The sequence below is a fragment of the Aspergillus versicolor genome (assembly GCF_001890125.1).
Source record: "Aspergillus versicolor CBS 583.65 unplaced genomic scaffold ASPVEscaffold_11, whole genome shotgun sequence".
Lineage (NCBI taxonomy): Eukaryota > Fungi > Ascomycota > Eurotiomycetes > Eurotiales > Aspergillaceae > Aspergillus > Aspergillus versicolor.
This window is the reverse complement of record NW_024467534.1, coordinates 739067-765987: the sequence shown is the minus strand read 5'-3', so window position 1 is coordinate 765987 and position 26921 is coordinate 739067. Positions and strand designations below refer to the sequence as shown.

At 51.3% G+C, this 26921-nt stretch overlaps 11 protein-coding genes across 11 annotated transcripts; 3 read left to right on the top strand and 8 right to left on the bottom strand.

The window, feature by feature from the left end:
- Positions 1–359: 359 nt before the first annotated feature.
- Positions 360–2156, top strand: ASPVEDRAFT_88066 (Zn(II)2Cys6 transcription factor; the record flags this gene model as incomplete). The annotated part of the gene is made up of 1 exon (XM_040818231.1): positions 360–2156. The coding sequence occupies one exon, from the start codon at positions 360–362 to the stop codon at positions 2154–2156; it is 1797 nt and encodes a 598-aa protein (XP_040672542.1).
- Positions 2157–2389: 233 nt separating this feature from the next.
- Positions 2390–4543, bottom strand: ASPVEDRAFT_140503 (fungal specific transcription factor domain-containing protein; the record flags this gene model as incomplete). Its single annotated transcript, XM_040807661.1, has 5 exons — positions 2390–3353; positions 3413–3880; positions 3940–4079; positions 4139–4429; positions 4481–4543. 5 exons carry the CDS (start codon positions 4541–4543, stop codon positions 2390–2392), a joined length of 1926 nt encoding a protein of 641 aa, XP_040672541.1.
- Positions 4544–5535: 992 nt separating this feature from the next.
- On the top strand, positions 5536–7140 carry ASPVEDRAFT_56320 (uncharacterized protein; the record flags this gene model as incomplete). The annotated part of the gene is made up of 1 exon (XM_040815191.1): positions 5536–7140. The coding sequence occupies one exon, from the start codon at positions 5536–5538 to the stop codon at positions 7138–7140; it is 1605 nt and encodes a 534-aa protein (XP_040672540.1).
- ASPVEDRAFT_46128 (cytochrome P450) lies at positions 7136–9236 on the bottom strand. Its single transcript, XM_040813481.1, has 4 exons — positions 8598–9236; positions 7893–8544; positions 7567–7833; positions 7136–7509 (listed from the first exon to the last, which is right to left on the bottom strand). Exons 1-4 carry the CDS (start codon positions 9042–9044, stop codon positions 7355–7357), a joined length of 1521 nt encoding a protein of 506 aa, XP_040672539.1. The 5' UTR covers positions 9045–9236; the 3' UTR covers positions 7136–7354.
- Positions 9237–9386: 150 nt separating this feature from the next.
- Positions 9387–10865, bottom strand: ASPVEDRAFT_46127 (putative serine peptidase, family S28). The gene has a single exon (XM_040813480.1). The coding sequence runs from the start codon at positions 10724–10726 to the stop codon at positions 9473–9475; it is 1254 nt and encodes a 417-aa protein (XP_040672538.1). The 5' UTR covers positions 10727–10865; the 3' UTR covers positions 9387–9472.
- Positions 10866–11381: 516 nt separating this feature from the next.
- On the bottom strand, positions 11382–12192 carry ASPVEDRAFT_335717 (uncharacterized protein). Its single transcript, XM_040810753.1, has 2 exons — positions 12139–12192; positions 11382–12072 (listed from the first exon to the last, which is right to left on the bottom strand). Exon 2 carries the CDS (start codon positions 11985–11987, stop codon positions 11511–11513), a length of 477 nt encoding a protein of 158 aa, XP_040672537.1. The 5' UTR covers positions 11988–12072; positions 12139–12192; the 3' UTR covers positions 11382–11510.
- Positions 12193–12798: 606 nt separating this feature from the next.
- On the top strand, positions 12799–15269 carry rglA (putative rhamnogalacturonase B). Its single transcript, XM_040810750.1, has 12 exons — positions 12799–13238; positions 13291–13392; positions 13442–13563; positions 13614–13683; positions 13730–13805; positions 13852–13903; positions 13950–14161; positions 14214–14435; positions 14492–14738; positions 14796–14936; positions 14996–15052; positions 15101–15269. The coding sequence occupies exons 1-12, from the start codon at positions 12983–12985 to the stop codon at positions 15128–15130; spliced, it is 1587 nt and encodes a 528-aa protein (XP_040672536.1). The 5' UTR covers positions 12799–12982; the 3' UTR covers positions 15131–15269.
- ASPVEDRAFT_46125 (chlorohydrolase family protein) lies at positions 15130–17407 on the bottom strand. The gene is made up of 3 exons (XM_040813479.1): positions 17161–17407; positions 16827–17109; positions 15130–16769 (listed from the first exon to the last, which is right to left on the bottom strand). Exons 2-3 carry the CDS (start codon positions 17077–17079, stop codon positions 15409–15411), a joined length of 1614 nt encoding a protein of 537 aa, XP_040672535.1. The 5' UTR covers positions 17080–17109; positions 17161–17407; the 3' UTR covers positions 15130–15408.
- Positions 17408–17594: 187 nt separating this feature from the next.
- ASPVEDRAFT_46124 (glycine decarboxylase subunit P) lies at positions 17595–21245 on the bottom strand. Its single transcript, XM_040813478.1, has 2 exons — positions 17908–21245; positions 17595–17856 (listed from the first exon to the last, which is right to left on the bottom strand). The coding sequence occupies exons 1-2, from the start codon at positions 21026–21028 to the stop codon at positions 17801–17803; spliced, it is 3177 nt and encodes a 1058-aa protein (XP_040672534.1). The 5' UTR covers positions 21029–21245; the 3' UTR covers positions 17595–17800.
- A 435-nt stretch (positions 21246–21680) lies between these two features.
- ASPVEDRAFT_140781 (putative phthalate transporter) lies at positions 21681–23495 on the bottom strand (the record flags this gene model as incomplete). The annotated part of the gene is made up of 8 exons (XM_040807686.1): positions 21681–22266; positions 22316–22533; positions 22582–22727; positions 22777–22824; positions 22878–22947; positions 22995–23123; positions 23182–23218; positions 23278–23495. 8 exons carry the CDS (start codon positions 23493–23495, stop codon positions 21681–21683), a joined length of 1452 nt encoding a protein of 483 aa, XP_040672533.1.
- Positions 23496–24317: 822 nt separating this feature from the next.
- On the bottom strand, positions 24318–26884 carry ASPVEDRAFT_46121 (putative MFS transporter). The gene is made up of 4 exons (XM_040813477.1): positions 26211–26884; positions 25997–26159; positions 24883–25941; positions 24318–24831 (listed from the first exon to the last, which is right to left on the bottom strand). The coding sequence occupies exons 1-4, from the start codon at positions 26413–26415 to the stop codon at positions 24519–24521; spliced, it is 1740 nt and encodes a 579-aa protein (XP_040672532.1). The 5' UTR covers positions 26416–26884; the 3' UTR covers positions 24318–24518.
- Between the last annotated feature and the right edge of the window lie 37 nt (positions 26885–26921).

Here is a 26921-nt window from a genome sequence, read left to right as displayed (position 1 = left end):
GTGAATAATGTTGTTGGGAATCGCTGCTGATATAGTTCTAAGAGAGCGGGGCCGCGCGCTATCAAACCCGCGCGGTCTCATCTGCGCGCGGTGGTCGAGAGCGTCACTCTGAAGGATGATGCTAATTAGATAAGGCCGGGAATCATTGGTAATACCACGATCGATAAGAATCTAATCGGACACAGAAAAACAGAATCACTTGTCTAGGTGAGTGTTAATGGAAATAAAAGAAGCGCTTGAGCTCGACGTCACAGTCAGTGTCGTTGCCTGAGGTTGTAAATTCCGCCATCAGCCAATCACGTGCGCCAGCATTTGCGGACATTGTGATGCGATTCAAACGGTCCAATTCCTCACATACCATGGAGGACAATGACATGACCAACAGCAAAAAGAACAACGTTGGATGTTGGACTTGCCGGCTGCGTCGCAAGAGATGCGATCTGGCCCGTCCAGTCTGTGGGATTTGCTCGGCATTGGAGATTACTTGCTATTCTGGCGCAGATAAACCGGAATGGATGGACAATGGCGCGAAACAACGCCAGATGGCACAACAACTTAAGGCCGAGGTCAAAAAAAGAGCTTCTCGGCGGCGGTCGAAGAGGTTGGTACAACGTTTTGCGCGGGATCTAGAGGATGAAGAAGAACTCCAAACCCCAAAGCAGGCACTGGATATCAGCTCGCCATCGACGCAGCAAACAAATGGCCGCGCACCAAATGAAGAGCAACCATGGAGACACAGTCCTCCAAACTGTGCTAATGAGACGCGCCCAGATTCTGAATCTGCACTTGGCTTTACACGGGTTTTGCCAGAGCATCTGGATGTCCCAGACTCGCACCGCCTGTCTAACGAACTGGAACTGAGCTTCATTATGGTGTTCCTGGACTACACTTTCCCTGTTCTATTTCCACTTTATACGCCCACTTTATTCGAAGGTGGACGAGGATGGCTCTTGGTGTTACCCATGAAGATCAGAGCGCTCTACCACACAGTCATCAGCCTCACCTCGTACTTCTTCACCGAGGTACCGATAAGTTCAGGATCAGGATACGAACGGTGCACAAACATAGCGCTCGGAGAGCAGAGCAAACAGCTAGATCTGGCTGTGAAGATGGTGCAGCGCGATCTTCATATCATCAACCAAGGCGTTCACTCCAATATTCTTGAGAGCGTCTACCTTTTGGAAAGCATCGTACAGCTATTGATCTATGATGGCGTTGTCGCAAGCACGGAGAATTGGAAGATGCACCTTGGCGCTGCTATAATTCTGTTTGAACAGATTATAGCATCCCCGGGATCGATATCCTCTCTTTTTAATATTATGAGCCAGCTCTCGCCCCTACCAACAAACGCCGATAACTGGAATGGGTTCTGGACCGCCGATCAAGCTGCTTTCAGGTTTTTCTCTGCGATCCTGCTAATCGCCGACATCATTTCTAGCACAGCGCTCGAACAATCCCCCAAATTACAAAAATATAATCATGATTTGTTAACAAACGATCCGGCTCACGGGAAAGCTCCCCTACAGCTAGAAGATTTTATTGGATGCCAGAACTGGGTACTTCGCTTAGTCAGTGACATTGTAGTCCTAGACACCTGGAAGAAAGATATGAAGAGGCACCGAAGTTTAAACATGACGCAGCTGGTGGAGCGTGGCTCTTTAATCGAACAGGAACTGCAGACCGGCCTCTCACAGCTCGATCATGTCCCTGAAACGCAGTATCCACCTCACAGACCACCAGACATGTTTCCCTTCAACGGGTCCTGTACCTCAAGTACAACCAACACCGTAACCCGCATCTGGGCCCACGCTGCCCGCATCTATCTTCACACCGTCATCTCGGGTTGGCAAACTGCCGCCCCAGAGATATGCGAGGACGTCTCTCAGACGGTCAACCTCTTAAAAGAACTTTCACCTGGTGTATTGCGAGCACTAGCCTGGCCATTTTGCGTTGCGGGCTGTCTGGCGGCTGAAGAGCAGGAATCTGCATTCCGAGAGTTAGTCAACTCGATGGGGCCACTTGGGATGCTCGGGACGATGCAGGGTGCGTTATGTATCATGGAAAATGTGTGGCGTAAGCGGGCACATATTGATCCTGATACCTGGGATATCGCTGCGTGTTTGAGAAGCTTGGGACATGTGATTTTGTTTATTTGATAGGCGAAATTAAGATTTAACGCACCTGGTGGACATCCGCTCCTGCAGTGACAATTGGCAGCAGTAATTTCTACTTCTCACAAGTATCATATCAGGATTATGGTTATTGCTTAAAGGCCCTTTCAAGACACCCAACCCCTCAATATTGATTACAATATTTATACACTATTGAAGTGTCCACATCTATTGGAACTCTCCAAGATCAGCACCTGTACTCGTCCCCGGGACACCAGCTAAAACAACCCAGTCACAAAATTCGGATCCAAACTTCGTTCAGCCCCCCAATCCCCATCATGGCGGACCACAGTCCCAAGCTCTAGCAAGTCCGAAAACGAGCCCGGAAATAATTCGCTTGTATTCGATAGACTAGGGATCATTGCAGGCGCCGCAGACCCAGAGAGTCTGCTTGCTTTGGTGAAAAGTTGGGACACGACGCGCGCACCAGCGGCTGCCATATCGCTTACTCCAGAGAGCAACTGCAGGCGATTTAGGGCTTTCTCTACCGCTTGCATTGCTTTATTGCGAGTTAGTATCGTCACTTGCCGGCCGAGAATGTCATGACTTTCTCCAGTCTGGTCGAACGGGAAATCCGGCTGTGAAATGAGAGTCAATAACAATACAGAGGCTTCGAAGGAGTTGAATATGATAGCAGCGAAGCGGGTATTGCCGCCGCCGAACATGGAATGGAGATTTGAGACGGCCGCCAGTTCTTCAATGGCAGCTTGTGCGAGCCTTTGCTTCTGAGACTGGAGCAGGACTTGTTTGTAGGGTGGCAACTGTGTGATTTGGCTTTCATTGAGAAGAAGGAGAGGGCGGAAGTTCCAGGCTATGGAATCGAATAAGGTGATGTGAAGGAGTTGGCGTTGCATGGAAAGTTTTGGGATCCGAGTGTCCCATTTTTTATTTGGGCTTAAGCTCAGGGCTGGATGGAGCGTCGGCAGGTATTCGGTACAGAATTGCTCGTATCGTTGTTCAGCTTCGGTTGGGTCGTAGGGGATAGTTTTCTTTTTAGGGTGCTTTCGCCAGAATCTGCCTAGTTGAACTTGCATTAAGCGTTCAGTGAATAGCTCTGGAGCCGTGGTGTCGCTGTCCATGTCGGCCATGCTTGTTTCGGGGACGAGGAGTAATCGGGGCAGCATATCTGCTACAAGATCGTCCGGTAGGAAGGGGACCCTGTCAAGTTGCCTGGACAAATGGCTGTGCATTGTATAGATCAGATCAATGATATTCCAAATAATGAGACACAACAAACATACCTATCTAAAAGATAAAGGTTACAGAATGTTCTTCGTTGCATTTCTCGGTCGAACTCTTGCCCACTTCCAGGCTCAGCGGCGGCAGTGTGTACGCCAGCCTTCTGAGCTGCGCGAGAGGCAGAGGCAATACCCTCCCAAAACATATCCGTTCGTCCTTCGCAGGAGGAGTTTAGCGCTGCGAATAAGATGTGTTGAACACGGACCAGGCCACCCTTCCAGTCGAGAGCGAGACATGTTTCACTGAGACTATTCCCAATCTCAACGCACGTGTTGTGAACTTGACCAATTGGTAGCTCACTGATATTATCGTTGGGGTACGTTGGCGATGGGAGAAATTGCGTAGCATATGAACATATTCGGAGGATGAGAACAGCAAACTCGACGTTGCCGACAGTCAATTCTCTATGGTTGGCCCACCATTGCTGATAGTGTATCAAGAAGCTGGGTGCATGGACAAGTTGTTTCATCCTAGGGGTTTACTGTTAACAAGCCCTTCTAACTGAGTTTGCTGGCCCAGGATAACTTACCAATTTAATTCAGAGACAAAATACTGAATCAAAAAGTCGAGTATATCACGACGCGGCATGCGTTCAAGGTCATACATAATCTTCTGGGCCATGTCCGGAGGTGCGCCGTTATCCGCACCATCTTCGTCATGCAAATCCCACTAAAAGCTGATCAGCCTAGGGCACATGTATTATACTTGAGGTTGATTTTTGGAAGTACATTCTTCAGCAGTGCCATCGTGTTTGAGCTGCTATCCTCAAAATAGCCGAACGATTTGGCAAGCGCCGCGTGCTGGTGGCGTGGACCGCCCCCATATGGAATCATTGGAGATTGGTCTATCTTCGAGACATCGGCCAGATGTTTGATGGATTGAGCATGATCTGAGGTTTGATTCCGTGTCTCGTCTCCTACCCTAGCACGTAAGAGTCGGTCCAGCGGTGCAGGCTTGTAGACGCACTCCTCGGGCCGCCGGCGCCGAGTACAGTGATGACAAGGGTATTGGCGGTTACACTTTTGAGAATTAGTGTCGAGTCTCACAGATCAGGACCCATAGTCACCCACTTTTTGTTTACGCGTGTGGCAAGGAACACATGTCGTGACCCGGCGCTTTCGGCCCTGCTGCATGGGTAGGATCGATATCGGCTAGCTTTCTATTGGTATATGGAACTTGCCGCACAGGAAATAAACAGATCTAATTTGGCGTGGGTTCCTTGATGCGTACTTTTGATAAAAACCGGGTGAAATGAGAAAGATGAGGGCGTAAGCTCATCGTCTCCAAACAGCGCTTTAAGCTGCACGTGATGATTTTGCGCATAGCAGCATGTTGGACTCGCTTTGACTTTTAACCTTTTCTATCCTACAATGTAGGCCAGCAAAATTCTCTGTTATACTCTATTATTCAGATCTAGGTGGTGCATCTGTTGCATGTGGGTGCCGTTGATTTCTTATTTCTGCCTGCTAGAACCCCACCATACATATTCAGTATACAAGCCACCGTTAATACCGATAAGATGAACCTGGATCACCATATTCGACTTGGTTTAGCTTCGGTAAATGTCCGCTAAGAATATACCTACCTCATTTCCGAATCAACGCATGAGAATTGGTCCTGAATGGCCATGGAGCGGGTCATTGCTCGTTCGGCCGAAAATCCTCGGCCGTCCAACATCGGGGGAAACGATACAGCCATCACGAATTCGACGGGGTTAAAATTCAAAGTCCTAATTCCGTCAATTTGATATGAGTCCTCTGATTCTGCTGCGATAGGGGAGGCCCTCAGGTCTGTACACCGCAAGGTGACAGTGGGTAGAGTACGCAATAGTGTATCGGTTGATGGCGTGAGCACATTCGACTGGGAAGCTAGGAGCTAGATCTATTCAGCTAATCTCCGCTGCTTAGGGTCATAACTACTCTTATGAATAATTATCACAACTGGCAGACGGTAATATCGGACATAATGTGGTGTTATGATAAGTGGATGCCGACGACCTGCAACTATTTAACCATCAGCGAGGGAGACACGGCCATGAACTGACATCTACCCTATATCAAAAGACACCATGGACGTTACATTAGAGCCTCAAACGGGAAATTCCCTGGCTGGCCAGCACATCGAAATGGAAGCAGAGCAAAACATTCAACAATCACAGATCGAAAAGACCGATGATGAGTCCCGCAAAGTTATTGGAATGCGCTGGTTTCTGGTGTGCGCTGCTTTATATCTATCTTCCCTAATGTATGGCCTCGATACAACAATTGCAGCCGACGTTCAGGGAGCTGTTCTCAAGACCTTCCCTTCCGATGTCTCTCAGCTGGCTTGGATCGGTGCCGGTTTTCCACTCGGATCGGTTGCGGTCATCCTTCCCTACGGCTACCTTTACACGGCGTTCAACATGAAATGGCTGTACATAGCAGGAATTGTTTTATTCCAGGCAGGATCCGCAGTTTGCGGCGCAGCACCCACCATGAATGCGCTTATTGCTGGCCGCGTCTTCGCTGGTGTCGGAGGAACTGGTATCTACCTTGGAGGTCTCAATATCCTCTCAGCCATGACCGAGAGGCAAGAACGCGGCGCATACCTGGCTGGCACTGGATTCGTCTGGGGTCTGGGCGCAATCCTTGGCCCTGTTGTTGGTGGTAGCTTCTCTGACTCGTCGGCAACTTGGAGATGGGGATTTTATATCAATCTTGTCATAGGCGCCATTACAGCACCAATATACCTGCTCTTCCTACCCTCGCTTCACCCAGCCCCAGGAAAGACGTTACGTGAAAGACTAATACGATTGGACTATGTGGGCTTCGCACTTAGTGGAGGGATGTGGGTTTCTTTCGCAATGGCTTTCATATCAGCCGGGGGAATCTGGGCTTGGAATGAAGGCAGGACAGTCGCATTGATTGTCGTCTTTGCTGTCCTCTTTATGTCTTACGCGGCCCAACAATACTGTTGCATCATGACCACAGCCCAGACAAGATCTTTCCCAGGTCACCTCCTCAAATCCCGGACCCAAATACTACTTTACATCACGACAACATGTGCAAACACCGCCATGTTCTTCACAACCTTCTATATACCGGTCCATTTCCAATTCGCCCAGAATGACACCTCACTCATCGCAGCTGTCCGGCTCCTCCCCTATCTCCTGGTAACCATAACATTCAACCTCGCAACCGGCTGGGTATTGCCCAAAGCCAAATACTACATGCCCTTCTGCCTAATCTCCGGTATTCTTTTGACAATTGCCTCCACGCTCTTCTTCGTCTACCTCTCACCGTCAACCCAACCTGCACAGGTATATGGCTTCAGCATCCTAATGGCCGTCGGCACCGGTCTCACAATGCAACTCGGGTATTCCGTCAGCAGCCTCAAAGTAGCCCCCTCGGACATTCTCAGCGCAATCAACCTGCAAAACATCGCCCAGATAGGCGCTACCGTGATCTGTCTCGTTGTCGCAAGCCAGGTGTTCCAGTCAACCGCGGTACGCAATTTAAACGGCGTGCTAGTTGGCCAGGGACATGGCCACATTTACAGTCAGACGGAAATCCGTAACGCGGTCTCCGGTGCCCAGGGCGCCCTGTTCGAGTCGTTGGATGGAGAGCTACGTGAGGCTGCGATTTTGGCCATCACCGAGGCGATTCGGCGCGCTTTTATCATTCCGCTTGTTGCGGGAGTGGTGGGTGTTATGGGTTCTTTGTTTATGAAGAGAGAGAGGTTATTTGCGTGACTTGGATGTGATGATTGATAGGAATATATAGAACTATACATGATATTTGTTATCGCGGGAAGGCGTCTACTGTCATTACTATAAAGGAGAGTGCACCCATAACCAATATAAAATACTTATTCGCAAGTTTTAAAAGAGAGAAGTGTATTGCCGTAGAATATACAAAAAATAGAACCATAAGGTCATTCCGGTCGTTAAAAAGCAGAGATGGCTATTAATGCAGTCGAACCTTGACGCCCTGACCATGGGACACGGTGAGATTCGCTTTGATGATCGGTTGCTCAATCTCTGGCGCACCATTCTCGATTTTCTGAAAGCGCTGCAGTAGCTTCACCATCGCGAAGCTTGCTTCTGTGAGCGCGTATTGTTCTAGTCAATTGTTAGAACTGCATATTCTTGTAAACAAGTGAGGGAGGGAGAACTCACGGCCAAGACAAATACGAGGACCGCCGTTGAAGGGGAGGAACGACCAGCCTCGCTTTGAGTTCTCTTCCCAGCGCTCAGGTCGGAAGGAGTCGGCGTCTGGCCCGTAAATGTCCTTGCGGCGGTGCATGGTATAGACACTGTAGAGGACTGGCTCTCCCTTCGCAACGAAGACGGGGGATTTCCCGTCAGGACCACCCCCTACGGGGAGAGTAGTGTCTTTGACGGCGACGCGGTAGTTGAGGGGGACAGGTGGAATGAGGCGAAGGACTTAATCATTTTGTTAGTTGGTTGATATCGTTGGAACTGCGGCTGAGCGTGCTGCTTACCTTCATTTAAGAAATGGCGCAGGTACGGGATATCCTTAAGTCTGGCATGAGTGATTTCTACCTTTGGATTTTGGGCGTCTCCGAATTCTTCGATAATGATTCCGCGGAGTTTATCCCAAACTGCGGGGTGGCGTGCCAGGAGGAAGAATGCGGAACTAAGGAGACTGGCTGTAGTGTCACGACCTGCTAAAAGTATATTAAGCATGTTGTCACGTAGCAGCTTAGGGTCGTCATTGTCTTGAGCAAGTGCCTCGGCAAAGATGTATCGGCCAGGCTCCTTCTTTTCGGGATGCCTCTTGGCCTCGATAGCTTGGTGGACATAGTAATCGACAACCTCGTGGACGCGCCGGTTTGCATCGCGATACTCCTTCGGGTTGATAGTCCAATAGAAGATTAAAGCCATTGATCGTTTATTGAGGTACTCAAGCGCCGTGTTGAATGCATCGGCGAAGCCCTGCGCATTTCCAACGGATGACTTTTCGAGCACACTGCCACCCTCCATTGCGCCGACTGACTCACCAAAGAGGAAATGGGTAGCCGAGTCGACGGTCATGAGGAAGAAAAGATCCTGAATATCGAAGACAGAGCCGTCCTTGGGGATGAGATCGATCATTTGAGAGACATGGCCATCGATGAGGTTTAGATCGGCAACCTGACCAAATCAACACTGTGAATGATATTGCAGAGGGAGAATGGTCTATTTACCTGATCACGCTGGAACTGGGGTTTCAACATAGCACGGCTGTGAGCCCATCCCGCACCATCAAGTGTAAAAATGCCATCCCCAAGCGTCGGGTAGAACTCGCGACGCCTGGTTCCCAGGCAAAAGTCATTGAACTGGGTAGCCAACAGAGCCTTCAGATTCTCTGGCTCAGCAGTCGAAACTGCCGAGTCTCCAAACACAGATTGTTCGAAGGTATATCCGTGTTCATCATACCGGTCGGAAATGTATTCTACCAGGCGGGTTTCATTCATTGCCTTGTTGAGGTCGAGGAACGTCCTGATGCCATAGATACCTGTCTGCGCCACAGGAGGAGGCTGACAACCCCATTTCTTGGCGTATATACGCCGCTGGAGACGTCGACGGATGCTCTGCAGAATCAGAAATGCCAGGCATAGGGCGCCTAATAGGAGAATTGGTGGTGATAGCATGATGTCAAGACGAGAGAGTTGAGTGACAGGAGGAGGAATCAGCCATGGGGAGCTGAGATAGTTTCACAAGTACTTATAACCCACGTTAGAGCATTGGCAATGATCATGACGGACTGGACTGGCGGGGCTATGACTAGGCAGCTATGAGCGCGCTCTTGTCTCAGTATCAGACAGAGCTGAGGCGGGAAGTTCCCCCGGATGGCTGAGGAGACTGGGGAAACCCTGCGCTAGTCCCGATCGAGGACAGCTTGCGACCGGCCACCGACAGGCCACCGATGACTAACCCAGATTTCCAAGGAGCTGAACGAATGACGGGGGAATTTCCATCCGATGGGAATGTTACGGAGTGACACTCATGCAGTTTATGGCTTATGTGCTATCTTGCTGATATTAACATACAGTATTGATGCTGACATGATTTATATACCTCAATCGTGGTTTTGTTTCTCGAAGCAAGGGAGCCATTCTTTCAACGCCTGGCGGAAATAACCCAGCGACTCCTTCGCACCATCGTTGAAGAGGTCCAAATCGAAGCAGTGGAATTCATTAGCCCCGACATATCCAAAGACGGTGCCTGCATCGGTCTGTACACCGCACTTCGGGATTTCTGACGTGACGTTGAGCTTCGGTGAAAACTCCTCGGTCGAAAGCAGGCTCAATGTCCTCCAGGGGTCGAATTCACCTTCGCTGAAGAACACATTCGATGGCCGGATAGTCCAGCCACCAAATACCTCATTCAGCGCGTCTGCCTGCGGCTGTGAGGGGAGGAGTCCGCTCTTGACAGCTTCTGGGAACTGCCGGTTACAGATGTCTTGTTGGAACTCCAGGGTTTGGAAGCGGGAGAGGATGGAGTGGATTCCCACGTTGTTGCTCTGATAGTACCCCCACTCAGTGCAGTACTGCCATGTCCAGGCGATGGCGTCTGGGCTGGTCGTTGGCTTGTTCAGCTCGCAAGATGGCGCAGTTGAGTTGTCCAGGCCTCGGCAGTTTGTCTCCATGTTCAAGTTGACCAATTGCGCAAACGGGGTCCATTTAGCCCAACGCTCTGCGACATACTTTTTCCCACGGCGAGGAGCAAGGCCTTCAGGGCCTACCGTCTTATTCGTAATAGGGTCTTGCTCAAGATAATTACAGAAATCACCTAGTGACCCTGCAGGGCCTCCCATACCGCTGGCCTGGTAGAAGCCGAATATACCCCCGAGGGCCACAGTAAAGTCTTCGTTCGAGTTCTTCTCGGCACCGGCGCCGAGGAAAAGTTGTTTGATCGATGCCGCTGTGCGTTCATGCGAGAGCTGGTCGTCGATATATTCCAACGCAGCGTGGATGTCCTTGGAACAATTGCCGGCACCGTTGGCAACCATCCCCCGATATACCTGGTCATTATAGGAACTCATATTGATCCGCGCCTGAACTGGAGCCGAGGAAGCAAAGGCTGCAAATATCGTATCTGGATATTCCTGACGAGCAAGTGCAGCCCTTACACCGGCGTAGGAACCTCCCACCATAACCCAGGGAGTTGACTTTGGGGACAGGTCGATATCCTCAAAGGCCGGACGACTGAAATTCTCCGCAAAGGCAGGAATATCGGCTAGGGCCTGGGCGGTGGTAAGATATTTGAAATGCTCCGGCGGTGTCTGATTGGAGACAGGGTATGGCAATGATTCTCCGTAATACCTGTTCATGTTAACCTTGTCAAACCTCTCGCATCTTCAGATGGAAGTAGAGGGACTAACCGATGCTCCCAGATTATTCCTATCGCCTTGAACTCATTCAGCAGTCTACTGAGAAATGTAAGGTCGGAGGTGAGATGCGAAACGAAGCCCTCTCCGTTCGATTCCCCAGCATCGTACAAGATGACTGGGCCACCGGGTTCAAAGTAGCCGTCATTCACCCAGTATCGATTCTTGTAGGTTCCCACAGATGGATCATCGTGGTCGATAGGGAGCTGTGGCTCAGTAAGCAAGAGTCTCCTATATACCAGCATGGAATGGGAGCACACCGAAACATAGTTAGGAGAAACACCACTATCACTAGTCTTCGCACCGACAGAATGGACCGATTGGTGATGTTCCAGAAAGTCATTCGGATCCAATCCCAACTCAGCTGAGAGCTGCAACTTTCTTGCCAGGTCAGATCGCAAACCAAGGCCGGTGACAGATTGGGCAAGCAAGGCCACAAGGGCTGTTGAGAGAGACAGGTTGAATCGCATCTTGTCTGTAGCAAGCAACAGTGGCAGAAAGGGAGAGAAAAAAGACAAAGACAACAGCACACCGTTCGTGAGGCGGTTTGTCCTACCAAAACCACAGCCATCATGGAATCTTGCCGAGGGAGGGCTCTTTTATACCGAAACCGACCTTGGCTGATTGCATCCAAACGATCAGAGCCCTCCTGATTCATGGAAATACAGTAAGCAAAGACAGGCAGGACAGCGGAGCTGTCGGGCAGTGCAAACATTGTGTGCGGTAACTACGCCGAGCCCCAATGGCTGAGTCTCAGACAGGGCTCATGAAGCCTTGGCCCCGATGTATCCGGGGACAGCGAATCGGATGGGTGACAGAAACAGCTGCTAATGGGTTGTCGCTGGCCCAGCCTCGTCGTGGAATCTGAATAGTTGAAGAACAATGCGTAGCAGCTTTCGAGAACAATACTCACATTCCTTATCGGCCACGAGGCTGAAAGCAGTGACTGGCACGCAGAGACTTCCATCATGAAACAAACAACAATAAACCGAAAGGAATGGCAGCAGACCGACGGTTCCTGATCCAAGTTTAGACGGACCACGGGGTGGATGCTTGATTCACCCACCATACCAAACCCGAATCCCCGCAAAAGACAGACGCGATCATGATGGAGTACGCACTGCTGGGCCGGAAACAACGAAACAGTTCCGAGCACGTTGGGATCTTCGGTGAGATCATCGTGGTTGGAATGTTGGATGCTCATCGGAATGTTGCCCGACACGGCCGGGGGTTACACAGGCTCTCCAGCATCCATTGTCAGGTTGGGATCAGCGAGCAGGTTCATCATGCTATTGGATTTGAAGTCAGAGCTCATCGATAGTGCTTCATAGCCGCTTTGGTTCTGGGCGACCAACAAAAGACTAAAAATACGATCCAGAGTGCTGATCGCAGTTCACAGCCCTAACTCTGTGGCAGGGTTGAGGACGATCATAATGTTGGGGCACTGAGCGACCATAAGCCATCGGCACTCCAGAATCATGTCGAAAAGCAGTGCTTACTTACTGCCCTAGGCTAGCCCCATTACTGTGTTTTGCAGAGATTGGCGCTATGTCGAGTTTGGACTACAGCCCACTTGGCCTCGAGTGGCTGTCTCATATAGAAAGCTTCTCCAGCGCTCGGGGGTGGAGGGTTTTCGCGAGTCGCAGACCCCAATCTTCAAATCTTTCAGGAAATAGACGAGTTTACGACCTGATCGGTTCAAATTTCATAAAACACTTGATTAATCCGACAGCCCGCGTTCAAAGGGGTATCGCGACAGGCCATGTTCCGTTCGTCCGCCACTGCACCGAGCTCCTCCGGAATATGCCTGGATCAATCGCCAAGGTTTAAATTAATGCCATGTCGTCAAAATTAGACAGGGATCATGCCGTCACAAGTAAACCGCCCGCCGGAGAGGAATTCCACTATTTCGGCGGTTCTGCAGAACGTGGCGGCCTGTAACAGCAGGCCATACACCGGAGACACCAGACAATAGACTATTCTTCAGGCCTAACTAGGCACGGAGGTATAGCCCTTCTCGACAGTCTGTCGAGATTGGTGGAACCTCTAGATGAAAGACGGTGAAGACTTCTAAATGAGAGGGGTCCATCCCCCCCTGGGCATTTCGAGCCCTACTGATTTACGAACGGTGGAAATGAATTTAAGCTCCTGGTTTGCCTCAGCGATCGTCGTCTGAAATCAGCAACAGTCACGCACATCATGTTGCCCAGAACTCTGCTTCTATCTTCCATCGCCCTATGGGCAAATGTGGCCAATGCGGCTTTCGGCATCGTCAACAACGGTGGCTCGTACACCATTGATGCGGGCTCTGCGAATCCCCTGAAGTTCACTGTCTCGCAGTCGAGTTGCGATATCACATCGATCTCTTACTATGGAGCGGAACTTCAGTACCAGAGCACGGGGAGCCATATCGGCTCCGGTCTCGGATCTGCAACAGTCTCTGCGACCCAAGATGGTAGGAAACTAGGAGGTTGGATTCATCGAGAGCATGTGCTGACACTTTGAAGGCGATTATATCAAGGTAACTTGTGAGACATCGACCCTTACCCAGTACTTCGTCGTCCACAACGGAGACTCTATAATCCACATGGCAACCTATATCACCGCGGGTAATTTCCCCCCATGTCTCAACCCCTGACTCGCGTCTGACCGCTGCAGAACCCGATATTGGCGAGCTGCGATTCATTGCCCGGCTCAACTCGGAGCTTCTACCCAACGAGGAGCCATTCGGAGCCGTCTCGACCACCGCTGATGGCAGTGTTGTTGAGGGATCCGATGTGGTAAGTCTCTACGTGAATAGATCAGAGAAGGATATCGCTAACCGTTGAAGTTCCTGGTCGATGGACAAACCCGTAGCAAGTTCTACTCCAGCGAGCGGTTCATCGATGACCACAGACACTGTAAGTGGTTTTTACGCTTTTTCTGAATACCCGCTTACCCTAGCAGGTGTCGCAGGAAGCGCCCACCGCGTTTGCATGATTCTCAACCAATACGAAGGCTCTTCTGGCGGTCCTTTCTTCCGGTATGAATTGTTCAAGCTTGACACTGATCAATGCTAATAAACTTAGTGACATCAACTCCAACAACGGAGGCGCTTACACCGCTCTTTACTGGTACATGGTATGTTCTGATATAAACTCTTACCCTTCTCGGCTAACTAGGATAGAACTCGGGCCACGTCCAAACCGAATCCTACCGAATGGGTCTCCACGGTCCGTACTCAATGTACTTCAGTCGAAGCGGCACACCGGGAACAGACATCGACACCAGTTTCTTCGCCAACTTGGATATCGAGGGCTATGTTGCTGCAAGTGGGAGAGGAACTGTCACTGGGACTGCCTCGGGTGCCGACTCTAGCATGGACTGGGTTGTCCACTGGTAGGCCAATACAGTTTCAATGGAAGGCGAACTATAGTTAACTATGGCGCAGGTTCAACGACGACGCTCAGTACTGGACATACACGGCATCTGACGGCAGCTTCACCTCGCCCGCTATGAAGCCTGGGACGTACACGATGAAGTACTACCAGGGCGAATTCGCCGTCGCCGAAACCTCCGTCACTGTATCCGCCGGATCAGCCACGACCAAGAACATCTCCGGCTCAGTCGAAACAGGAACAACAATTTTCAAAATCGGAGAATGGGACGGCCAGTAAGGCTTCCCCTTCTATTTCTATTCGATCGTAGTCAACTGACAGTTTCTGGTAGACCAACCGGCTTCCGCAACGCCGAAAACCAACTGCGCATGCACCCGTCCGACTCGCGCATGTCCGACTGGGGCCCCCTAACCTACACCGTCGGTTCCTCGTCGCTCACTGACTTCCCCATGGCCGTCTTCAAGAGTGTCAATAACCCAGTAACTATCGTATTCACCGCAACATCCGCGCAAACAGGCGCTGCGACACTTCGCATTGGAACTACGCTTTCGTTTGCTGGTGGTCGGCCGCAGGCAACGGTATGCCAGCCAACAACCTACATACGAGAAGAAGAACGCAAACTAACAAAGTAACAGATTAACAGTTACAGTGGGACTGCTCCGTCAGCACCGACGAACCTTAACTCGCGCGGCGTTACTCGTGGGGCGTACCGTGGTCTCGGCGAGGTGTATGATGTTAGTGTTCCTGCTGGGACAATTGTCGAGGGGGAGAACACGGTTCGTTTTTTCTTATCTCTTTTTTGTATTGAGAATTCACTTGCTGACTCGCTGTATAGATCACTATCAGTGTTATCTCCGGAAGTTCAGGAGACACTTTCTTGAGTCCTAATGTGGTGAGTCTTTTTATACCTTCCATGATGTTTTGTCGCTAATCTGCATAGGTCTTTGACTGCATTGAGCTCTTCCAGTAAGGGGTAAAGGCGAGATGTTATTTCTTGTCTCTTGATGCTGTTTAAGTAGATACTATGGACAGTGATATTAACATTTTGTACATAGTGGTAGTACATGTGTATATACATAATTCACTTCCTGAAGATATCCCTGGTGACTATTTCTCTTCCAGTGTCAAAACTTCCCAGATCACGAGTACAAAGAAAACGTAGATGCAAAGGCAGATGCATGCAAGTCTAACTCCATCACAGTTGCATCATATGCAAGCAAACAAAATGAACCATGAAATATTCCACATTCAGACTCTCCTCACTCTTCCCCCCAATATCAGTCCTAACGCGCCAACACCAACACCACCCAATGCCCAACGCACCCAGTCTTGCCTCATACCATCAGCAGCCAATCCAAATAACCCCTTCTCAGAACTATTATCGCCGTCATCATCAATAGAATGGACAAGAGCCCCTCTAACCCAAACCCTTCTCACATTCCGATCATCCCCGCTCCACACCCACTTATGGACCCTTTCAGTCCAGGACTCCCAGCCGAAGATATCAACTACAGACTGAGTCTCAGACCCAGAGCCAGCAGTAGATGCAGATACAGCTGCAGTCCCAGCAGAGGCTGTAGTCGGCCCAAGCCGAATCATCTGAACATCCCAAAATATGCCCACCTCAAAGCCGCCCAATTCACCGTCCATATCAACGACAGCCGCACCGCCGCGCGTCGCAAGATATAGCGCTTCTTCGACGGAGAGTATCTCCCTGCCTTCATCCTCCTCTCCATCAGCCCCCTCGCTGACATTTGAAGTCGTATGTCTCAACAGCCGACTAACAAGACAAGCCTGCCGCACCGCCTCAAGGATACTGGGGCTATATCCCCCCGAAACATCCGTCCCAAGACCAATCGTGATCCCCTTATCAATGAGATCCCGGACCTGTGCAATCCCCGAACCCAGCGCCGAATTAGACGCTGGACAGTGCGAGATTTTGGCCTTGCGGGACGCGATGAGTTCCTTTTCTTCGCGGGTGAGGTGGACCGCATGCGCGAGGATCGTGCGCGGGGTAAGCAGGGAATGTGCGTCGTAGACGGCTGCGTAAGAGGGGTATTCTGGGAAGAGAGAGTGGACGAGGGCACACTCGGATGTATTCTCTGAGATGTGCGTTTGGATGTGCAGGGGCGGGGTGTGGGATGCTGCGAGGGCGCCGAGGGAGGCGAGGGCAGTGGGTGAGCAGGTTGGAGCGAAACGAGGGGTGACAATGGGTTTAACGAGCTTGGATTCTGGGTCGAGCGCGTGGATGTGGGATATTGTTTCCTCTGTTGCAGATATGGAGGACTGCGCGGATTCGTCGCGGTAATACTCTGGACAGAAGGAGGGGTTGTCCATGCAGACGCGGCCGATGAGGGCGCGTTGGCCGCGGGTGTGGCAGAGAGTTGCGAGGAGGTTTGTTGCGGGGACGTGGATGGTTGCAAAGTAGGAGGCGCATGTGGTGCCGTTGGCAAGGGTGCGGGAGATGACGCTGTCGTAGGCCGCTCGGGCTTTGGAGAGACGGGACATGGAGCTTTCGAGTGGGAATGTATATGATTCTAGCCAGTCTAGGAGAGTTGACGAGCCGAAGAGGCCTGAGTTTGGGTATTGAGACGCGTGGATATGTGTATCTATCACACTCGTTAGCAGGTTTCTTTCAGCGATGTCAATATGTATCAGTCACGTACCGATAAACCCGGGAAAGAAAAACTCGTTTTGGTCCTCCCTTGATCGTACAATCTGTACATCCACCCAGCCATTTTTCCTAACAAATGACTGCAATTCTTCTTCGCTGTCAACACTCCAGTCAAATCCCTCGATCCGGCCAGTCGACGCCGACACCCAGAGCACGCCATGATTGATAGAGAGCTCATGCTTCCGGCCGGATCTTAACCGGGGAAGGTCCACGAATGTCCCAAAGAACAGGGTAACGGGCGCCATTTCCACGGGTTGTTTTGCTGATATTCAAATCTGCCATGCGGGTTAGCTTGCTGTATGCCGTAAGGAGAGAAGCTTTGGAACCTTTGGAACCGGAGGAATATCACGAATCACGGTAGCACCGAGATATGCAGCGACCACGTGGGAATTCAATGCGACTGGAAGCTGCTTACGAGCGAGCGAGGGAATTCTAAAGAGTTTTTTTTTGAAATTGAGACGTTGTCTTTGTGTTCATACACTGCTTGCGGGGGGTCATGTGATCTCTTGTCATGTGCTGTCATATCAGACGTGGAAAGCCGTTTCGCATCCGCAGGCCCGGAGTTTCTTTTTGGGGAATAAAATGGAGAGGAAACAGAAGGCCCAAATTTATAGGTATCAGAGGATAGATAACTTGGTGGAGCAGGATGGCGACCTCCGCAATTCGCTGACAGCAGCGGCTTCCTCCGACCGGCGCTGGTGCTGTCGGGGCCCACCGATAGCATCGATCATCACGTTAAAGTTACGGAGAACATCAGACTTTTGAGATAATTTGGGATAAAGTATATTTTGAAGGGACTTTTATTATATGCAAGAAGCAATCCAGTGCTATGTTGAAGGAACCAATCCGACCAACGCCGGGCCTACCATGGTCATGTTGAATCTCTCACACAATGCCACAACAGCCTTCCCAAAAGTGTTGAAAATATAGTATAGTCATAAGTCTAATGAAACATGGGTATCATATCTATTCGCTGTCCTCGACGGGTCCGCATGTGCAAAACAGGTTCTGGTCTCCGTAGGCTGTGCTTTGTTAGCAATGTTCAACTAAAATTTCAGATTCGAGATGCTTACCATCGTCCACTCGCGTCACGGAGGGCCAGAACTTCTTCTCAATGAGGTAGGGAAGAGGGTAGGCGGCCGCTTCGCGGGTGTATGGGCGATCCCACTTGGTGGCTAGGAGGTCGCGCTGGGTGTGCGGAGCCATTCGGAGGACGTTGCCATCGCGGGGCTGCTCGCCGCTCTCGACGGCTGCGATCTCCTGACGAATGGAAATGAGAGCATCACAGAAGCGGTCGAGCTCTGCCTTGCTCTCGGATTCTGTGGGCTCGATCATGAGGGTGTTGGCCACAGGCCAGGACATGGTCGGTGCGTGGAAGCCATAGTCCTGCAACCGCTTGGCAATGTCAATGGCTTCAACACCGCAGGTATCCTTGAACTTGCGGACGTCAAGGATGAACTCGTGGGCACAACGGCCGTTGTCGTTGGTGTACAGGATAGGGTAGTGTTCCTTGAGACGGGAGAGGATGTAGTTGGCGTTGAGCAGGGTGATCTTGGTTGCGTGGGTTAATCCCTTGGAGCCCATCATGTTGATGTAGTTGAAGGTGATGGGAAGGATGCTGGCGCTACCCCAAGGTGCAGCACTGATTGGGGGGGAGGAAGACTCGGAACGCTTGGACTGGAGGTACTCGCTGTTGGGGTGCGACGGCAGGTAGGGACGAAGGTGCTCTGCGACACCGATTGGACCGACACCAGGGCCACCACCACCGTGGGGAATACAGAAGGTCTTGTGCAGGTTCAGGTGGCAGACATCGGCACCGATTTCACCAGGTGAGCACAGTCCGATCTGGGCATTCATGTTGGCTCCGTCCATGTAGACCTGACCGCCATGCTGGTGGACAAGTTCGCAAGCCTTCTTCACACCGGGCTCGTACACACCAAACGTACTGGGGTAGGTGATCATGATAGCAGCCAGTTCGTCCTTGTGCTTCTCACACTTGGCCTCGAGGTCGCCTAGATCAAGGTTACCAGTCTTGGTCTCACACTTAATTGTGACGACCTTCATGCCGGCCATGGCAGCACTGGCGGGGTTGGTGCCGTGGGCAGAGACAGGGATCAAACAGATGTTGCGCTTGGCGCTGCCAGTGGCTTCCTGGAACTTCTTGATGACACGCAGACCGGCGAACTCACCCTGGGCACCAGAGTTGGGCTGAACCGTTACCTCGGCCATTCCAGTGATGTCCGCAAGCTGCTGTTCCAAGTCATCAATCATCTGAGTGTATCCCTTGGCGACATCTGCGGGAAGGAATGGGTGCATCTGAGAGAACTCAGGGTACGACACGGGGATCATCTCGGTAGTAGCGTTGAGCTTCATCGTGCAAGAGCCGAGGGGGATCATGGAGTGGGCCAGAGACAAGTCCTTGGACTCTAGGTGACGGATATACCGCAGCATTTCGGTTTCAGAGCGGTGGGTGTTGAATACCGGGTGAGTGAGATAGGAAGATGTGCGTTCCAGGCTGGCAGGAATGTGAGCCAGGTTGAGCTCCTGCTCAAGGGTAACTTCACCCTTGGCGTGAGAAGCGAAGACCTCGAGGATAGTCTTGATCTCATCGCGACCAGCGGTTTCATCGAGAGAAACGCCGACCTTGGTAGGAGACACGCGTCGAAGGAAAAGTTTCTTCTCGCGTGCAGCTGCGATGATGGCGTCGGCCTCCTGGCTGTTCGCGAGCTCTACGGTAACGGTATCGAAGACAGCAGCACCGTCGGCAACGTTTGACTTGGCAGGGGCATTGTAGCCCAAAGCAGCAAGCTTGGCCTGTAAGGCGGTGGTCATGGACATGATGCGCTGAGCAATGGCTTTAAGGCCTTCAGGTCCATGGTAGACTGCGTACATGGCGCTCATGTTTGCAAGCAACGCCTGTGCAGTACAGATGTTGCTGGTAGCCTTTTCGCGGCGAATGTGCTGTTCTCTGGTTTGGAGTGCCAGTCTGAGAGCACGGTTACCCAGGCGGTCCTTGGAAACACCAACAACACGGCCAGGAACCTTGCGCTTGTACTTGTCAGCGCAAGCAAAGAAGGCAGCGTGAGGGCCGCCGTATCCCATGGGAACACCAAATCTTTGGGCGCTACCAAAGGCAATGTCTGCACCAAACTCGCCCGGTGCCTTCAGAAGCGTCAAAGCGAGCAAATCGGTGGCAACGCTGAAGGTACCGCCAGAGGAGTGAATAGCGTCACTCAGAGACTGGAAGTCGTAGATACCACCCTCGGTATCAGGGTACTGTGCTAGAACACCGATCAGGTGCTCTCCATGGTCCTTGACGAGCTGGAAGTCATTGGCCAGGATGTCTCCAACAACGAGGTTGATGCCAAAGCCTTCCGCACGAGAGCGCATCACTGCAATGGTCTGGGGGTGGCACAAATCAGAGACAACGTATGTCTTGTCGGCCTTCTTCTGCTTGCTGGCGGGCATTGTAGCGAAGGACATGGTCATGGCCTCAGCGGCGGCAGTACCCTCATCCAAAACCGAAGCATTGGCGAATGGGAGACCGGTCAGATCCGCGGTCAGAGTCTGGAAGTTCAGGAGCGACTCCAGACGACCCTGGCTGATTTCTGGCTGGTAAGGGGTGTAGCTAGTGTACCAGGCAGGGTTTTCCAGGACATTGCGGAGAATCACCGGGGGCACAATCGTGGGGTAGTAACCAGAACCAATATATGTCTTTCCAGAAACGTCGATTTGCTCCCGGTACTTGTCCAACAACTTCAGCATGTCTGTCTCGCCCAGGCCTCCGTGGACACTGCTCCGAGGTAGCCCCTCGTCGGCGCTTGCACGTGCGACATCCAAGTTCTTCTTAGACAGAACATCCGGCGGAAGCACCTGCTTGACGAATTCGTCGAGGGATGCAACTGGAGGGTCGAGGACTGCCAACATCTCTTCTGCGGCCTCCGGCGATGGGCCGATATGGCGTCGAGGAAAGGTATCTAGCGGTTGGAAGACATCGCGAGGGTGAGGGACGCCGTGGTCCGCCAAAGAACTGGTATAAACAGGCCGCCGGGATGAATGCGACTGTTGTGTTGCTGTGTGCAGGGCACGGTATGCGGGGAGGAATCGGCTCCGCACAGGAGCAGAGGGAGCTGTGCGCAATGGAGCGCGCAGTGCGAGCTGGCGAGAGCCGCGCAAGCACCAAGACGCAGCCATCGTTGAACGAGGGGTCAAGGGGGTAGCTCGTCAGCAGTAGGAAGCTCTATCGGGGATTTGTAGGGATAGGTCGAGCTCTTATCGCGACGGCATAGGCGGCGACCGACGCAATTGAGTGAAGAGTGAGTGAGTGAGAGGAGAGTATAGGGAGAGAAAGGAGGATTGAAGCTGGAGAAGAAGAGAAAAAGAAATGAAGCCGAGCAGAGGTCAAGAAAAGTCACGATGATGTTGTACTATGGAAGACCGACGGGAAACTGCCCGAGGCCCCGTTATCAGCCCCGAGCCCGCTGCTGATTGGCCCCCGATAACGGCGCCCACAGGCTTATCGCTCTTTCCGCGGGAAGGCAAAGACTCGCCGGAATGCAATTTTCGTCTCCTCCACACCGACCGGGGGACTGCTGCTGGTGGCGAGGGGTAGCTCTCCCAAGGTCTTTTGTGTCGGAGTCAAGCTGAATTACTCCGGCTCAATAAGTGGCATTTGATGGGTGATGGGCGGAGTTGCGGTCCTCACGCCGCGGGGAGCAATGACATCACTCACTTTCCTACAAATTGGACGATTTAAACACTCTACTTTGAATAATAAGTGCATTCAATTGTGTTGTCTTTCAATAATACCCAATAATATACGGTCTGCATCACTGCCTCGGCCCCGCTAAATAGTATATCGAAAATCCGGAGACCCCTCGATGATCCGTGCTCCCCGCTCGGCTTGTCGGTTCGCAATACGGAAATAGATGCTCTGCACGACCACGATAAGCATGAGGAGCAAATTACACGCGATGGCGCACCAGATTCCCGGCCGGTATTCTGGCTTATCTGAATCGCGGAAGACAAGCGACCCAGCTATGCCTCCGATCCCTCCAAACCCAACAAGGGTAGCGCTGGACAGTGCGCGGGTCCACTGACCACGGACGTTGTTGGCCTGGTATGCCATTGTGGCCGGGATATTGGAGTTTGAGCCTGCCACTGTGAAGAAGACACCCACGTACTGTACGGCGTGGCTCTTGGCAAATCCCATCATGGGGAGGCCGATGATGCAAAGAAGGGCATTGAAGATGAGGACTGGTCCACGAAAGCGATACTTATCGCCCACCCAGGACGTTCCGAACATCACAAACCCGGCAAAGCCAAAGGGAGGCGCGACGAGGCATTGCGAGGTGCCAGTGTCAAAGCCCATTCCTTCTGACAGGATGATTGGAAGGAAGTATGCGATGGCATAGGTAACCGTTGTGACGCAGCTAGCCATGGTCAGCTGGAATGCCTAATATAAAACGCGCGTTCCCTTACAAAAAGATCATTGCGAACCCCCAGATCTTCAGATCCAGCGCTGGTCTCAGGAATCTCTTGAGACTGAAAGGTTCAGCATCTCCGTCTGATCGGTCACGGTTGATACGTCGCACGATAAATGCGGTTTCCTTTTCGTTCAAAAACTTCCAGGACTTGTGTGCCCGGTCAGGGAAGTCGACCAGGAAAACTATGGTGAGGATACCGATGGCTCCAGTGATCTAACCCTGTTAGCAGACACCTATGTCATATACGACGGCATCACATACCACTCCCTCCATTATAAATATCCATCTCCATCCCCTTATTCCTTGGATTCCCTCCATCTGCATAAGGCCGAAGGCCAGAATCCCAGCCAAGGCCGAGGCCACACAGCCGATGAGGTAGAATATGGAGAATCTCTTTTGGACGTCATCTGACCATGATCAGATCGGATAAGCGCAATATGTCCAAAATAAACTTACATCGAGCATACCAACTAGACAGGAGGTAAACACAGCCGGGAAAGTATCCTTCGAGATGGTTAGTATTGCTGGTCGGACCATGGACGGGTTGTATCTCTTACCCGCTTCAAGCAAACCGAGGAGTATCCGACAAGCAGTCATTTGCTTCCAGTTCTTGGTGAAACCCATGCCCTAGACCGTCAGCAGGTAGAACCAAACCAACTTGAGGCAGTACATACAACGAGGATTGCACCCCATGCAATCACAATGCTCCCCAGGAAGAGGGTAGGTCCCAGCTTCCTCGTTACGACCGTCATTGGTGGTTGGAAGATCACGTAAGGTATGAAGAAAGTCAAGACGACGATTGACTGTATTTCCAATCAGCATTCATTAGCCAATATCCACCAGGTATCCATAGCTACTTACATATCTGAATCCAACAAGCTCCAAGTCCTTGACCATCCTAGTATCATCTCATCAGCAACCATTCCTCAACCTCATGTAAAGACAAGAGAAACCCACCCAGCAACAGCAGCCATACTCAAATTCGTCCGGTCCATGAGCGAAACGCAATACGCGAGACCAGTGATGGAGACAAGCCGCAGGTCAATCCGTCGGATAATGCGCTTCTGCTCCTCCGGCGAGAACTCCTCGTCGTAGTCGTCATTGTTTAGGGCCGGTAGCTTTGCATTTTCGATATTCTCCACGCTCGGCGAGCGCTTTTCGTCGGAGAGGGACATTGTAGGTCAGGAATGGAGAGCAATTAAACTGGGCCCAGGGTGCGCAATGGATTAAGACAGGCCAGGTAGGGCACCGGGGGTGGATTCGAGATTTATATTCCCAAACGAAGCCAAGCCAGCTAAAATGTGAGCAAACAACATGACATACACGACAATTATGAATTAGGCATCTAACAACTCCAGGCCCAGGGTCTGCCCCTCCTCCGCTTATTTTACCCCGTCTGGATCCCTACCCCGGACCATGTCCTATGAGTGAGTACGTGGAAGCCACCACTCCAACGCGTGGAGACAACACTTGTAACTAAGGAACTGATCGAAGTCTGAGTGTCGCACTCGACGTCGCAGAGCCCACACTCCCTACCAATAGCACCGAGTTCCCAAGTGCCGATCCAACCAGGCCAGCACAATAGCCGGGCTGGGAGGTGAAACTGCCTCGGCGCATAACTCAATGTAGTAGGACTGCCGCGTCTTCTTCCCCGGACTGGCCGGGGCTGGACCCGTTTTGTGCGGGGGAGGTCCACCGGGTTTAGGCCTTTCTTGAATTCCGGAGAACACCGTCAAGTTTGCGACGTAACTGTTAGAGAGAGTCTTGAATCTTGATAGATGCCTCGGGATCGCAGATGAGGAGGGATCTTGGCGGGCTTGGCGATGGCGTTGGGAGGTTATTAGCTTTCGGTCGTTGGGTTGGAGAGAGCTCGATTGGACTGGGGAGGTTGGATGAAGCGAGGCAATGCTTATAACTGAAAGATGAAGTTAAATGCCGCTCCAATCAGCACCATGGTCGGTTTGAACGATCCTAGGGACAAGACTTCCAAGACCAAGTGCCGTGTCTTGTCTGTTCGGCATTTCGATATGACAATGTGTATTCTGGGCAGGCAGATTGCCCTGCCATAATTATATTTATCAACCTAAGTTGAGGGGAGAATATGTATTATGTACAACAAGTAAACCATGGCCTCAATCGTATATGCGAGGCATGAAGTTACAGCACTCCACCTTCATCTTCACCTTCACTCACCTACCCTACATATATCTAGTCGCGGGCCCCTCTTCCGCCACAGGGATCAATCTCTGCCTTTCACCTTCCTCGACTTCTTGCTGCTGCTGCTTCCTAAGCCGGGATCCTGCCGTCGCCACATAACCAACTAGGATTGAGCCGACGACAAATCCCGCTACTGCGAATATGATATTGATTGGGATGGGATTGCCATCGAACGGACCATGGGTCAGTGCGTCTAGTTCGTACTGGGAGAAATTCACCAGGCCGGACAAGCAGATGATAGTTCCGTAAACACGACCGAAAGTGGCAAAGCCAAAGACTTTAGTGGTATAGTCACTGATAATTCCCTGTTAGTTCCCGTAAGTTGATTGGGTGTATTTCACTTACGACATGGCAGAGTAATATAATGGACGTAGGAGAACAAAAAGTACGACGGTTAAATAGCCAGTTGACAATGTGGGAATAGAGTTAAGAACGCCAATGGCCGTGGTCAGAAACACTATAATTGCCAGTGTAAATGGGACACTGAGGTGGTCGAGTAGCAGCCCGATGAACGGCGTAGAAATTACTCCGCCAATCGGCAAGGCGATATCAAAGAATTCATTGATCTCTTCTCCCCGTTGCTCGTCGAGCATGAAATCGTACTGGGACCGGATTGTGGCGATAAAGTAGTTCATTCGGAGCATTTGCAAAACTGTGAGCGCCGTTATGAGTATGAACCATGGGCTAGCCATCTGTTTATGAGCTGGCAGGCCATGAAGAACACCCCAGACGGCACTGGTTTGCTGACGCTCTTCTTCATGTTGCTCGCGCTGCTTTCGTTCCTCCTCGTCACCAAGAACTTTGTCAAGCTTGACCATTTTTTCACGGCGGCGCTCAGCACGTTCCCGTCTTATTCGTCGGAGCTCTCCATCGCTTTCAATATCATCATCCGAGTCATGAACATCCCTGGTTGCATCCTCTGCCTTTTCAATTCTGACCTCTAGTTGGTGGGTGGTCTGATAATCATGAGCTGGCATAAGAACAATCCATGTGAAGAAAATCAATACGGGAACCAGGGTATAGCCAAAGAAGAATCTGTCCGGAGTTAAGACTCCGTCGCTCGCTTCAAAGGCTAGCCTATAGAACAGATAAACTGCAGCAGATGCATCGAACGCGCCCGTCACAAGAGCAACAATGGTGCCACTGTATTTTGGAAATGCATTCGCTATCTGAAAGGAGGGAACAAAGAGAAAAGTTCCTCCAAGTGCGAGCAGGAAATTGGCAGCAATATAGCCATCGACTTCTGGATGTCTGAACGAATAGGCCATCAACAAGCTGCCGGCAGCCAAAATGACACTGGCCGCAAAACCGCAAACACGGGAGCCATGGCGGTCGAGGATAGAGCCGACCGGAAGAGACGAAACATTTGCTGTGATCGATCCTACGGTGAAGAAGAAGTTCAATCTGCAATTGGAAAACGGAATTAGCATAGTCTAGCTTGTTTGACCGCAACACCTACCTTAGCTCCTGCTCGGTGCAGGTATCCAACTCCCCATCCAGCTCCTCCGCCGCACACAAATTGCGATAGACACCCTGGGCGACAAGGACAGGTTTTAGTGCCGCAAAACCAAAAATTATTCCGGAACCAAGCCAACAGGCCAATATCGTAGCGAGCACCTGGGCTTTGGAAACGTTAGCACGCGTCGTTCAAATTCTGCGTCGCGGGAGAGTACCTAGTCTCTGCGCAGTAGGAACCTTGTAAGGAGCAGTTGTCGAAGTCTCTTCAATAACGGAGACCGGCTGTGGGAAGAGGTCATAGCTGATTTTTCGTCGGATTGACCCATATCCTTCGTGGGAGACGTCGAAAGTCTCTTCTTCCTCAGGTTCTACGGCGCGATCCACGCCCTCGAGTGCAGAGACATGCTGCACGAGGGACATAGTATGATATGTCAGGTATAATCAGCTCGCTATGTGAATAAACCTATGCGGCCGCAGGGAATAAAAGAGAAGAAGAGAAGGCCATTGACAAAAGAGGGGAGGTTGCGTAGTGTCTGTCGTGGGCCTAGACAGGTCGCGGTCGGGAGGTCGAAACTTCTCGATTAGCACCGATATGTGCGGAGTCGGCTTCGAGCCCCTTTCACAACCGATATGGCATGATACCGATATATATTAATCAGTGCATGAATGAGTACGAGAAATCATCATGATGATGAGGACAGGCGATGAATTTCACTCCTTCACGATGCTGCATCCGGACTATACGTCCTTGCCACTCGTCGCGCAGACACGGACCATGGTCGGAATGCGGGGCGACAGCTTCAAGACAGAGGACTAGCGTGTAATAGGCAAAGCAATTGCACATCGCAGATTCGATACCAGATTTGATTTGATACTGGGGGTGTTGAGATTAAACTCATTAAGCGCGATGAATCCGCCTATAGCAG

What these genes read in the sequence shown, in the direction of transcription:
- ASPVEDRAFT_46128 (XM_040813481.1), bottom strand. Translation starts at nt 9,044, where the DNA reads ATGCTATCACCACCAATTCTCCTATTAGGCGCCCTATGCCTGGCATTT. An exon ending in CCCAGTTCCAGCGTGATCAG is followed by an intron (nt 8,545 to 8,597) that starts GTAAATAGACCA and finishes TGATTTGGTCAG; the next exon opens with GTTGCCGATCTAAACCTCAT. An exon ending in TCCTCGTATTTGTCTTGGCC is followed by an intron (nt 7,510 to 7,566) that starts GTGAGTTCTCCC and finishes ACAATTGACTAG; the next exon opens with AACAATACGCGCTCACAGAA.
- ASPVEDRAFT_46127 (XM_040813480.1), bottom strand. Translation starts at nt 10,726, where the DNA reads ATGAACAGGTATTACGGAGAATCATTGCCATACCCTGTCTCCAATCAG.
- ASPVEDRAFT_335717 (XM_040810753.1), bottom strand. Translation starts at nt 11,987, where the DNA reads ATGAGCATCCAACATTCCAACCACGATGATCTCACCGAAGATCCCAAC.
- rglA (XM_040810750.1), top strand. Translation starts at nt 12,983, where the DNA reads ATGTTGCCCAGAACTCTGCTTCTATCTTCCATCGCCCTATGGGCAAAT. An exon ending in CATCGATGACCACAGACACT is followed by an intron (nt 13,684 to 13,729) that starts GTAAGTGGTTTT and finishes TTACCCTAGCAG; the next exon opens with GTGTCGCAGGAAGCGCCCAC. An exon ending in CTTTCTTGAGTCCTAATGTG is followed by an intron (nt 15,053 to 15,100) that starts GTGAGTCTTTTT and finishes TAATCTGCATAG; the next exon opens with GTCTTTGACTGCATTGAGCT.
- ASPVEDRAFT_46125 (XM_040813479.1), bottom strand. Translation starts at nt 17,079, where the DNA reads ATGGCGCCCGTTACCCTGTTCTTTGGGACATTCGTGGACCTTCCCCGG. An exon ending in TTTCTTTCCCGGGTTTATCG is followed by an intron (nt 16,770 to 16,826) that starts GTACGTGACTGA and finishes CGAGTGTGATAG; the next exon opens with ATACACATATCCACGCGTCT.
- ASPVEDRAFT_46124 (XM_040813478.1), bottom strand. Translation starts at nt 21,028, where the DNA reads ATGGCTGCGTCTTGGTGCTTGCGCGGCTCTCGCCAGCTCGCACTGCGC. An exon ending in CGTGACGCGAGTGGACGATG is followed by an intron (nt 17,857 to 17,907) that starts GTAAGCATCTCG and finishes AACAAAGCACAG; the next exon opens with CCTACGGAGACCAGAACCTG.
- ASPVEDRAFT_46121 (XM_040813477.1), bottom strand. Translation starts at nt 26,415, where the DNA reads ATGTCCCTCGTGCAGCATGTCTCTGCACTCGAGGGCGTGGATCGCGCC. An exon ending in TCCTACTGCGCAGAGACTAG is followed by an intron (nt 26,160 to 26,210) that starts GTACTCTCCCGC and finishes ACGTTTCCAAAG; the next exon opens with CCCAGGTGCTCGCTACGATA. An exon ending in TGCACCGAGCAGGAGCTAAG is followed by an intron (nt 25,942 to 25,996) that starts GTAGGTGTTGCG and finishes TTCCAATTGCAG; the next exon opens with ATTGAACTTCTTCTTCACCG.